General features: G+C 53.1%; 1 protein-coding gene across 1 annotated transcript; it reads left to right on the forward strand.

Annotated features, from left to right (window-relative positions):
- Positions 1–10645: 10645 nt before the first annotated feature.
- LOC147600823 (olfactory receptor 14C36-like) lies at positions 10646–11593 on the forward strand. Its single transcript, XM_086746645.1, has one exon. The coding sequence runs from the start codon at positions 10646–10648 to the stop codon at positions 11591–11593; it is 948 nt and encodes a 315-aa protein (XP_086602771.1).
- Positions 11594–12488: the final 895 nt, after the last annotated feature.

The following is a 12488-nucleotide window of genomic DNA, read 5'->3' on the forward strand; positions in this document are numbered from 1 at the left end:
CCTGTGCTTTGGACATTTTATCTGTGACAAGCATGTTCCCCCATGCCTACATGCACTTCACTTCACCAGAGGCATGGACCCAGCCTGTCTGACCCCGAGGTCTCTTCACGTCTGTCTGACACAATGGTCCAGCTTGCCTCCCATGTTGCATCACTGTAATAAAAGAAAGTTCCTACAATATCGGTGTCTGGAAGTTGGGCTCTACTTCCAAAGCTGAGGTCAGGCTGAAGGAATTGCCCCCACAGTGCCGTGCTGCTGTGCTGGGGTTCTCCATGGGATGAGGGGAGGAGAGCATGGGACAAGGTGTTTGGGAATGGACCTGGGCTGAGCCTTAACATGTGGGTGTCCAGTTCCCCTGGAGAAGGTGAACGATTGACATTCCACACAGGGATCTGCCTCGGACTGTCACCCCATGGCTTTCTCACCACAGACCCCTCACTCTGCAGAGCAGGGACAGCCGCTCAGGGCCATGTGGAGAGCACAGGGAGGGGACAGGGGCAGCAAGTCAGGTCAGCATAGACACATTGCCCTGGAGAAAGGCTCTCTAGGGGCAAGGACATCCCTGGAGATAAGCAAAGGAGCAACTCTGTGCTTCCAGGAGGGGATCAATGACCAAGAGAAACCTATTTCTGAATGCACCAGCTTGGGGCAGCTTTCTCTATTGCTGGGGAGCCGCAGCAGCCTGAGGAGCCCTTGGGCCAGGAGTCTTTTCCTGGGAGAGGGGCTGGCACGGAACGACTTGTTGGCAGTGGACCAGAAGGATGTCTGGGAGACAGGCACAAGGAACACATGGAGACACTGTCCTCTGTCTCCATACCGTGAGTTGCCTTCAGCCCCGACACCTCTGTTTTCTTCCTTCACTCTCCATGCTTGTCTGGACCTGAGGAAACATCCATGAGCATGGAAGAAGCACAAACCACCTGGGCTGAGTTCCCATCACTGCAGGGGAAGAGGAAAGATTGTGAGACACATGGGAGTGCAGGGATACAGTGGGGGGTGTGTGGCAGTGTGTGTGTAAAAGAGAGGAAGATGATGTGAAATGGCGAGGGGTGGGAGTGTGTCATGCTCAAGTGAAATATGTTCAGTTTTGATGTTGAGGCAGCAGAAGGAGGAGGATGTGCAGTTCAGGGCTGCGGCACAAAGCTAAATAGAAGGTTTCTAGTGAGTCAGAGGGTTGGCACACTTTGGTTAATCAAGGAGCATTAGTAGGTATTTGGGAGAAGCTGCACGGGTGATGGGGAACTCACAGCCATTGTGAGTTCAGTAAAAATTGGGACAGAGTGGGGTCAGAGTGAGGTGGGGAAGCAGGGGTGGAGATGGTCCCTTTGTTGAGACTGGAACCCCCCAACAGAACTGAAATCCTTTTCCTTTCTACTGTGGCTGCTGTGTCTTCCAGTGAGACCCCTACAAGTACACCAGTTCCTTACAGCCACAAGGCTTTTTTCCCATTCCCCACTCTCCATAGAGGCTGGGAGGTGTCCTACTGCTCTCCTGCACTCAGCATCACACACCCTCACATCTCACTGCTCCCAGGAATGGCCCTCAGCATCCCATGAGGGAAAGGATCCCCCTGCCCAGGGCATGGGGTCACTACTAGATCATCCTGCTCCACGAAACATGTCAAGGGCTTTCACAGTTGTCTAAACACTGGATTTTCAACCTGTAAGCAGTGCCTCTGACTTCCTACTTCACCAGCTCGCAGGGACAGGAACCTTATCTCTTCATTCCTTCATGGTCTCTTCAGTGATGGCCATCAGTTGGGCCCACTGACATCCCCAGAGACTTGGAGGTTTGCTGCTGACTTTTACTGCTCTAGAGCCCCTTGAATCCACTTTCGGTACCTGCAGTTCAGGAACTTGGCACCAGAGGGCTCATTAACATGCAAAATGCCCTAACAAGCCAAGTCTCTCTAAGCATAATTCAATTCCTCCATTCAATTCCTGCCTGCCCACCGTCTCCTGCTCCAGAAATGCTCCCATCAGCCCTGGGTCACATTTCCCAGTCCCATGTAGGGCCTTCAGGTGCCCCTGGGTATCCTGGAGGCATTGGCCACCTCTGTGTGGGCAACTGTATCAACCCCTGAATGAAGATATCAGGAAGAACTTGAAACATAGAATCATAGAATGGTTAGGGTTGGAAGGGACCTTCAAAGGTCATCTAGTCCAACCCCTCTGCAAGGAGCAGGGACATCGCTGACTAGATCAGGTTGCTCAGAGCCTCATCCAGCCTGGCCTTGAACGTTTCCAGGGATGGGGCCTCCACCACATTTCTGGGCAACCTGTTCCAGTGTTCTATAACTCGCATCGTAAAAAAATTTTTCCTAATTTCTAATCTAAATCTACCCCCCTCTACTTTAAAACCATTACGTCTCGTCCTATCGCAACAGGCCCTACTAAACAGCCTTTCCCCATCTTTCTCGTAAGCCCCCTTCAGGTACTGGAAGATCGCTATCAGGTCTCCCCGGAGCCTCCTCTTCTCCAGGCTGAACAGCCCCAACTCTCTCAGCCTGTCCTCATAGGAGAGGTGCTCCAGCCCTTTTATCATCTCCGTGGCCCTCCTCTGGACCTTCTCCAACTGGTCCATGTCCTTCTTGTGTTGGGGGCTCCAGAACTGGACACAGTACTCCAGGTGGGGTCTCACCAGGGCAGAGTAGAGGGGGAGAATCACCTCCCTCGACCTGCTGGCCACACTCCTCTTGATGCAGCCCAGGATGCGGTTGGCCTTCTGGGCCACAAGGGCGCATTGCCTGCTCATGTTGAGCTTCTCGTCCACCAGCACTCCCAAGTCCTTCTCCTCAGGGCTGCTCTCAATCCATTCCCCGCCCAGCCTGGATTTGTGCCTGGGATTGCCATGACCCAGGTGCAGGACCTTGCACTTGGTCTGGTTGAACTTCATGAGGTTGGCACGGGCCCACCTCTGCAGCCTGTCAAGGTCCCTCTGGATGGCATTCCTCCCTTCCAGCGTGTCAACGGCACCACACAACTTGGTGTCGTCGGCGAACTTGCTGAGGGTGCACTCTATCCCACTGTCCATGTCGCTGACAAAGATGCTGAATAGGGCCAGGCCCAGCACAGACCCCTGAGGGACACCATTTGTGACCGGTCTCCACATGGACATAGAGCCATTGACCACCACTCTCTGAGTGCGGCCATCCAGCCAACTCCTTATCCACTGAGTGGTCCGTCCATCAAACCCATGTCTCTCTAGTTTAGAGAGAAGGATGTCGTGCGGGACAGTGTCAAAAGCTTTGCACAAATCCAGGTAGATGATGTCTGTTGCTCGTCCCTTGTCCACCGAAGCCGTCACCCCGTCATAGAAGGCCACCAAATTGGTCAGGCACGATCTGCCCTTGGTGAAGCCATGTTGGCAGTCACCAACCACCTCCTTGCTCTCCATGTGCCTTAGCATGGTTTCCAGGAGAATCTGCTCCATGACCTTGCCAGGCACAGAGGTGAGGCTGACCGGCCTGTAGTTACCCGGGTCTTCCTTATTCCCCTTTTTAAAAATTGGGGTTATGTTTCCTCTCTTCCAGTCATCAGGGACCTCACCAGACCACCTTGACTTCTCAAATACGATAGCCAGTGGCTTGGCAACTTCATCCGCCAGTTCCCTCAGGACCCGCGGATGGATCTCATCAGGTCCCATGGACTTGTGCACCTTCAGGTTCCTCAGATGATCCCGAACCTGCTCTTCGAGTACAATGGGCAGTTCTTCATTCTCGCAGTCCCTGCTTGCACCTTCTACAGGTTGGGCGGTGGGACAGGAACTCTTGTCCGTGAAGACTGAGGCAAAAAAGTCATTGAGAACCTCAGCCTTCTCCATGTCCTGGGTAACCAGGACACCAGTTCCCTTCTGGAGGGGGCCTACATTTTCCCTGGACTTTCTTTTGTCCCCTACGTACCTATAAAAGCTCTTCTTGTTGCATTTTATATCCCTGGCCAGATTCAGTTCTGCTAGGACTTTGCCCTTCCTTACCTTATCCCTGGCCACTCGTGCAGCCTCTTTGTAATCCTCCCAGGCTACCTGTCCCCACTTCCACCCTCTATAGGCCTCCTTTTTCACTTTCAGTTGGTCCAGGAGCTCCTTGCTCATCCACGCCGGCCTCCTGGCCTTTTTGCCCAACCTGTTCTTCATCGGGATGCACCTCTGCTGAGCTTGGAGGAGGTGCTCCTTGAATATGGACCAACTTTCCTGGGCCCCTCTTCCCTCCAGGGCTGCCTCCCATGGCACTTGGCCCATCAGGTCCCTGAAGAGGCCGAAGTCCACCTTCCTGAAGTCTAGGGCAGACAGCTTGCCATGTAGTTTCTTTGCTGCCCCATGGATCTTGAACTCCACCGTGTCGTTGTCACTGCAGCCAAGGCTGTCCTTTAGTTTCACATCCCCCACCAGCCCCTCCCTGTTGGTGAGCACAAGGTCGAGCATGGCACCCCTCCTTGTCGGCTCCTCTATCGCCTGCAGGAGGAAGTTATCATCCACGCATTCCAGGAACCTCCTGGACTGCCTGTGCCCTGCCGTGTTGTCTCTCCAACAGATGTCAGGGTGGTTGAAGTCCCCCATGAGGACCAAGGCCTGTGACCGTGAGGCTGCTCCTATCTGCCTATAGAGCACTTAATCTGCTCTGTCCTCCTGGCCAGGCGGCCTGTAACAGACCCCCACCGTAACGTCTCCTGTCCGTCCCCATCCTCTAATCTTGACCCATAAGCTCTCTGTCAGCTCCTCCTCCATCCCCAGGCGGAGCTCCACGCACTCCAGCCGGTTGCTGACATAGAGAGTGACCCGCCCTCCTCGTCTCCCCTTCCTGTCCTTTCTAAAAAGCCTATACCCTTCCATGTTGACGCTCCAGTCGTATGTGTCATCCCACCACGTCTCCGTGATGCCAACGAGGTCGTAGCCCTGCTCGTGTGCAAGCACCTCCAGCTCTTCTTGTTTATTCCCCATGCTGCGTGCATTGGTATAGAGACACTTCAGCTGGGCCCCCGACAAAGCCGACTTGCTGGCTGGAGTGGCAGGGGTGCTATTGGACCGCAGTTTAGGTTTATTTGCACTTATCTGTGATCCCTCCTCAGCTTCTGGACCCTCGGTGCTGGCACTGGCGCCATGCCGATAGCCGTGGGCTGAACTGTGCTCCCCCTCCCCCAGCAACACTAGTTTAAAGCCCTCTGGACGAGCCTGGCAAGTCTTTGTCCAAACACACTCTTCCCCTTCTGGGTTAGGTGCACGCCATCCGCCCCTAGCAGCCCGGGCTTCTCAAAGCACGCCCCGTGATCTAGATACCCAAAGCCCTGGCTGTAGCACCACTCCCTGAGCCACGAATGTAGAAGAGACATGTAGAAGAGACATCGGGGTAACAAATGTGTAAGAAGACTTCATTCTGAGAACTTGGACACTGTTCTCTAGAGTCTCATATTTCTTTTTCATCAACCATGGACAATGATGAACAAGCTGTTGACACGTTCCCTCAAGATAAATATAGATTTACACATATGATTTCTTCTAACTGGTAATATTTGAGGTTTCTCAAGTAACCTCTGATCTGATTCCTATCCATCATTGGTTGTGTTCCTATAGAGTCGTGCCATGAGGCACAATGGCTTAGGAGAATTTGTTGGTGAAATATGAGGCAAAGAGGACATGAAGTATCTCAGATCTATCTCCATCTACTCTTACTGAATTCAGGAGGGTCCACATATTATCTTTATTTCTTCTTTAATTGTTTGTAAACTAGTAAAATCTTATTATAATGCCCTTGAACTCCCTTTCAAACTTCGACTGAGTTTTGAAACAGATAATACCTGTGCTTGGAGGACGCTGTCCTTCAAGACCAGGTACACTGAGCTTTGCTGTCCATCAGTGCTGCTGACCATGGGATCCCCACTAGAACTCCCCAGAATATGCCAAATTCTGCTCCACTGATGACCAGAATCTGCAGACTTCTACTGTTGTTCCACACTCCTCCAAGCACCTCAGATCTCACTGTTTCAGGGTCACAACAGCCAATCTTCACACCACGGACAAGCTCCTCATTCTCTGTAAATATCAGATCCAGGTTTGCATTGCCCTTGTTGACCCATCTGGCAGCTGTGACAATAAGCTCTCCTAAAGTCACCTGGAGTGTTTGCATGCTGCTGTGTTCCTCTTCCAGAAATTCCAAGGTCATTAAAGTCCCCATGGAGGCCCGGGCTTCTACATCCAGAAGCTTCCATGGAGCGCTCAGAAAAGACAACGGCAGTTACTCCATTAAGCCCAACATGAGCCGGCAATGTGCACTTGTGGACCAGAGAGCAAATCACATCCTGGGCTGCATCAAGAGGAGCATGGCCACCAGGTCGAGGGAGGTGATTCTCCCCCTCTACTCTGCCCTGGTGAGACCGCACTTGCAGGACTGCGTCCAGTTTTGGAGCCCCCACCATAAGGACATGGACCAGTTGGAGAAGGTCCAGAGGAGGGCCACGGAGATGATCAGAGGGCTGGAGCACCTCTCTTATGAGGCCAGGCTGAGAGAGCTGGGGCTGTTCAGCCTGGAGAAGAGGAGGCTCCGGGGAGACCTGATCACGGTCTTCCAGTTCCTCAAGGGGGCCTACAAGAAAGATGGGGAGAGGCTGTTCAGTAGGGCCTGTTGCGATAGGACGAGAGGTAATGGTTTTAAAATAGAGGGGGGTAGATTTAGATTGGATATTAGGAAAAAATTTTTTACAATGTAGAACACTGGAACAGGTTTCCCAGAGAGGTGGTAGATGCCCCATCCCTGGAAACGTTCAAGGCCAGGCTGGATGAGGCTCTGAGCAACCTGATCTAGTCAGGGATGTCCCTGCTCCTTGCAGGGGGGTTGGACTAGATGACCTTTGAAGGTCCCTTCCAACCCTAACCATTCTATGATTCTAAGAAAGTTGGAGAGGGTTTCTTGACAAGGATATGTAGTGATAGGACAAAGAGTAATGATTCAAAAGCAACAGACTGGCTTGAGATGAAGTATAAGGAAACAATTCTTCACTACTAGGATGGTGAAGCACTTTAAGGGGTTGTCCAGAGAAGCTGTGGATGCCCCATGCCTGGAAATGTTCAAGATCAGGTTGGTTGGGGCTTTGAGCAACGTGGTCTAGTGGAAGATGTCCCTGCCCAGGGCAGCAGGGTTGGCACTAGGTGGTCTAGTTCCCTTCCAACCCAAACCATTCTATGATTCCAGGATTTTATGATTTCAAAAACCACAGGCTCCAGCTCATCCTAGCTGAGGGCAGCTGTGCACATTTGGGCTGTAGCACCTCAGGTGTAGCACCAGGCCACACTCTGATTTTCCTTAGGGAAACTTGGTACCAAGTGTCCAAGACCTATTTGCAAAGGTTTTATTTCAGAGCAGAGACATGCCAGAGTCAACAGTGATGAAAATACAAATCTGAAATTGGATGCCAAGAGATTGAGCAAATGTTGTGGGCCCCAAGCACAGAGAGATACAAGGCTGAAAAGAGCAGATCTGGAAAGAGGTGTGTTTGCTGTCAGTGGTGTCTCTGCTGCCCCTGAGGGCCTTTGGTGAAGGAGAAGCTGTTGTCTATGAATGGTAAGGTGCTGCTGACAGGCCCACTGTGAAAATTGTTGGTCTGCTCCTTGACTCTGTCATCAAGGGGGCCCAGCAGCCTGAGAAGGCAGACACATGAGTGGAGACCCCAGTGTGCTGTGCCTTGTGTTCCTGGACTACCCAACATCCAATGGATTGAGCAGGGACAGACCTTGCCCACTGCAGTGGTGGCAATCAGTGGCTTGCACACAGGCACCGAACCTGTCTGCAGGGCTGTCTGGGCTGTCTGTCACACGCTCGCTCTGAATGGGGATGGTTTTCCTGTGCTGCACCTGCCAGCCGCAGGTAGCTGTGTGTGAGAGCCTTGGCAGCTCACCTAACGCTACAGGCCTCGATTTGGACATTAAACAGAGTAACTGCCCAAAATTTGATTGGGCAATGTGGGGGTGAAAACCCGTCCTTGTAGTCAATGGAGATGTAGTCAACTGGGCCGATGGAACAGACAGAGAGGAACCTGGCTCTCCCTGTGACACAGGACGCCGTGTGGTCAGATGGCAGCACAGGCTGCCAATAAAATAATCAATAGGGACAAGGGCAGTTGTCTTGCACATGCCTTGGACAACCTCTGGTGTGTCAAATGCCACCAGGTATTTCATCTGAACAGCCAGCTCCTGACCTCCATCTTCATTAATTACCATAGGAGCTGAGACAAGGAGCTCACGTGCAGGTGCCTATAAAATGGACGCCTGAAGGGAGGCCAGAGGAATCCCACCTCCTGTGGGCTTGTGAACAGGCATGGGAGGGAGCTGAGCCCCCTTCCAGTGCCAGCAACAGAAACGCAGGGTGAGATGCTTCGATTGACTCAGCTGAATCCTATCCCTCATCAGGAGTAGGGAAGATCCCTGCCTGTCACTGTCTGTGTGTCCTGCCTAACAATAGGGGGAAAAACAGTGATGTTTAGACCTATTTGTCACATTTGGATAAATGTCACTGCTGGAAAAAAGCGTCTCTCCCCAGCTGAGGGAGGGTTCATAAGCGATGGCTTCAGGCTGCTTCCCAGTAGGTTCCCTGCAGCCCCAGGGACAGCTGGAGGGAGCCCCGAGGGGACAGAGAAAGTGCTGCCTTGGGCTGGGCCTCTGCTGCTGAGCTGGGCCGGGCTCCAGGCATGGAGGGAGCTGCTGGTAACAGGGCAGCGCTGCAGAGAGACAGCTCTGCCCAGGAGCAGCTCCTCTGCCAAGCGCAGCAGGGCTGAGGGCTCTGCCTGCAGGAGCTGAGAAGATAAGCGTGGCAGAGAGAGGAAGCTGTGTGGAGTGGAACGAGAGCTGAGCCTTCACTAGGGGAGAAATCTTCACAGCCCTTGGCACAGTAAGTCTCTGGATGCAGGGCCATGCAGCTGTCGTGCCTGGAGGCATCTCTGAAAGCTTGCACTCCCCACATCCTACGGCATCTTCCAGGAGGATTCTTGTTTTTCTCTGCTGTAGAGAACGACGTGGTGCAGAGTAAGGCTTCCCCACTGTCAGAGGGAGCAGGCATGACAGCTGCCTTCTCCTGGGGGTGGCTGCAGGTGAGTGAAGCTGGTGAGCACCCAGGGATGCTCAGCTTTGTTCTTCAGAGCAGGGTTCCTGCATCCCAGGGGCTGTGTGCTGGGGCAGGGACTGCTGCCTGCCATGGCCAGCACTCAGACTACTTGGGGAGATCCCCATGGAATTGTGGGGAGGAGCAGTGGGTGGAAGAAGTGACCCCCCCAGCAGCCATAGGGCAGGGTGCTTCTCCTGTTGAGAGGGTGCTGCGTGGGTCAGGGCTGCTGACAGCTCCATCTCAGCCCCAGGACATTTCCCAGGGGACTTTTAAAGAAGCACGTCAAGGCAACCTCTACATGAAAGGGAAACAGTCTGGGCTGTGAGTTTTCTCTTCTTGGTGGGCTGGGTGGTCAGTGGGAGATGGGATTTAATTTCTCCATTCTGGAGAAGGAGCTGAGACCCCAGTTCTTGTTAGGAGTTGTCTGAGTGGCTCCCCTGCACACACAGAGATGCCCCTGGGCAGTGCCCTGCTGCCAGGAGGTGTCTGCAAGCAAAGCTGAGCACACAGCGCGTGGGATGGGGTCTGTGGGAACTGACAGAGCAGAGAGGTGAGGACAGAGGAACAGCTCCCAGCAGAGAGAGCTCCAGGCATGGGCAGGGATAGAGAGGGAGCTTCTCCTGGCAGTACCATGGCAGGGGGGATTTGGGTACCTCCCTTGCATTCTCTGCTGTGCAGATGCCTTCCCAGAGAAACCTCTGGTCTCCTTTTCCACCCAGCAGATTAGACTCCTTGCCTAGGGGGTCCTGCTGTGCTGCAGGCTGCCCTCCAGAAGGGCACAGCACTTCCATGGCATTGCTGAGTTACCCAGTAGCCCCATGGAGAAGACAGCACAGTGCTAAGGCCATGGAAATGCTGCCGTAGCGCTGTATGCTGGCAGCTGCAATGAGCCATCTGTGTCCATGGCTGGGAGGAGAGAGATGAAATCCTCCTTGGGTACGATGAGACAAGGTGAGGGGTTTGGAGGTCTGAACTCAGAAGCTGGATTCCTCTGTCCTCAGCAGTGTCCAGAACACCTGGGTGTGACTGTCCCCCAGCTCAAAAATGTGGCGGCAGAGGGCAGCTGAGACCAGGGCTGATGGACAGAGCGGCTGTCCTCCCTCTGCATTAAGGAACTGTCTCTTTGCCTCTTAGGACCCACAAGGTTTCACCTGGAGTGCAGCAAAAATGCCAGATTTCTGCCTTAAAAACACTCCCCAGGTGTGGTGGGTACTAGAACAGAAGCAGCAAAAAATCCCCACAGCTTTGCTCTTCAGTTGTGTGAACTGGGAGCAATAATGCTGAAAAGCTCTTCGATATCATGAGTGCATTTAAGCTGAGATGACCCCATGTTCCTGTTTTCCTATTGCTGCAGGACCGGACTGAATCCTGCAGAGCCACAGCAAAGCCCCCTGCTCCCAATGGCATCATCAGCCAGAACCAACCAAAGTTCATGAGAGGGACCTACACAAGTTTTTCCTGGAAGGCAGTTTTCTGGGTTTTGCCTGAGAAATGGAATAACCTGTGTTCAGTGAGGTGCCTTTTAATCCATGGACAAGTTATCATGCACAAAGGCAAATGTCCAACAGCAGCTCCATCACTGAGTTCTTCCTCCTGGCATTCGCAGACACACGGGAGCTGCAGCTCTTGCACTTCTGGCTCTTCCTGGGCATCTACCTGGCTGCCCTCCTGGGCAATGGCCTCGTCATCACTGCCATAGCCTGCGACCACCGCCTACACACTCCCATGTACTTCTTCCTTCTCAACCTCTCCCTCCTCGACATGGGCTCCATCTCTACCACCATCCCCAAAGCCATGGCCAATTCGCTCTGGGACACCAGGGCCATTTCCTATGTGGGATGTGCTGCACAGGTCTTTATTTTTTTCTTCTTAGTGTCAGCAGAGTATTTTCTTCTCACTGTCATGGCCTATGACCGCTACATTGCCATCTGCAGACCCCTGCACTACGGGACCCTCCTGGGCAGCAGAGCTTGTGTCCACATGGCAGCAGCTGCCTGGGGCAGTGGGTTTCTCTATGCTCTGCTGCACACTGCCAATACATTTTCACTGCCACTCTGCCAGGGCAATGCTGTGGACCAGTTCTTCTGTGAAATCCCCCAGATCCTCAAGCTCTCCTGCTCAAACCTCTACCTCAGGGAAGTAGAGCTTCTTGCTTTTAGTGCTTTTCTATTTTGGGGTTGTTTTCTTTTCATTGTGCTGTCCTATGTGCAGATCTTGAGGGCCGTGCTGAAGATCCCCTCTGAGCAGGGACGGCACAAAGCCTTTTCCACGTGCCTCCCTCACCTGGCTGTGGTCTCCCTGTTTATCAGCACTGCAGTGTCTGCCTACCTGAAGCCCCCCTCTGTCTCCTCTCCATACACAGATCTGGTGCTGGCCGTGCTTTACTCAGTGGTGCCTCCAACAGTGAACCCCCTCATCTACAGCATGAGGAATCTGGAACTCAAGGATGCCTCGTGGAAAACGATTGGACGTTTGTCCTTCCTGTCTGCTTTCCTCTGCAGATAACTCTCTGTGTATGCCGTGACTGCCCAAGCCTGTCTTTCCTTCCTTATAATTTTTTCCTGTTTCCACTTGTGGTGATGTATTCTCAATCAGAAACATCATTGTTCATCCCCTCCCACTTAAGTATTCACTCATCTTGTGTGGCCCAGAGATTTGTGTAAATGAGGAGCCAACGCCTCTGGATATTAAAGGAAAATAAATGAACCTGCTTTGACTTTTTTTTTGTCTGAGAACCATCTTTGTAGAGCTGGAGGGAATAGGATGTGAAAGCGCCTTCCTGAATCTGCTGGTTGAGGGCAGCCTGCTCCCTCACTGCCTGAGGACCTGTAGGGTCGGGGCGCTTGTGCTGGCCTGGGGAGATGGGGTGACACAGAAGGGCTGCAGTCCTCTCAGGATTTCCTGGAGAAGAGAAAAGGGGACACTGGATGCAAGTAACCACCTTTGCTTTCTCCCATGGATACTCCACCTCTGCAGCTCAGCCCTTGCTGCACCCCAAAAGCTGCTGTGCCCTTCAGAGGGGCTGGGGTTGTGGGATGAGTGGCCAGAGCTCTGCCATGCCCACTGGTTGGCACCGCTGTGGGACCAGCCCAGACTGGGCTGTGCTGGTGAGAGGGCAGAGGATATGGAGAGAAGGCAAGGGAAGTGGGAAGAGCTTGGAGGGAGCTGGGCTGAGTTGGAAAGCTCTCAGGAGAGGAAAACTTCAGTCTGTGGCTTGTACTGTGTGACCAAGCCAGGTGAGGACTCACACCAGGGGCTAGTGTTGCAGTGCAGGTGCCTGTGGAAGGGACCAAAGACATGCTGCTAGAGGAGAGAAGAGCCTGGTCCATGCCCTTGATGGCATGAAAAGAGCAGGAAGGTGGCCCAGGGGTTTTATCACCCCCCAGCCTCGCTCATTGGC

This window comes from Chlamydotis macqueenii, chromosome 4 (assembly GCF_036417535.1).
Source record: "Chlamydotis macqueenii isolate bChlMac1 chromosome 4, bChlMac1.mat, whole genome shotgun sequence".
Classification (NCBI taxonomy): Eukaryota; Metazoa; Chordata; class Aves; order Otidiformes; family Otididae; genus Chlamydotis; species Chlamydotis macqueenii.

Coding starts and splice junctions, on each gene's coding strand:
- LOC147600823 (XM_086746645.1), top strand. CDS start 10,646: ATGTCCAACAGCAGCTCCATCACTGAGTTCTTCCTCCTGGCATTCGCA.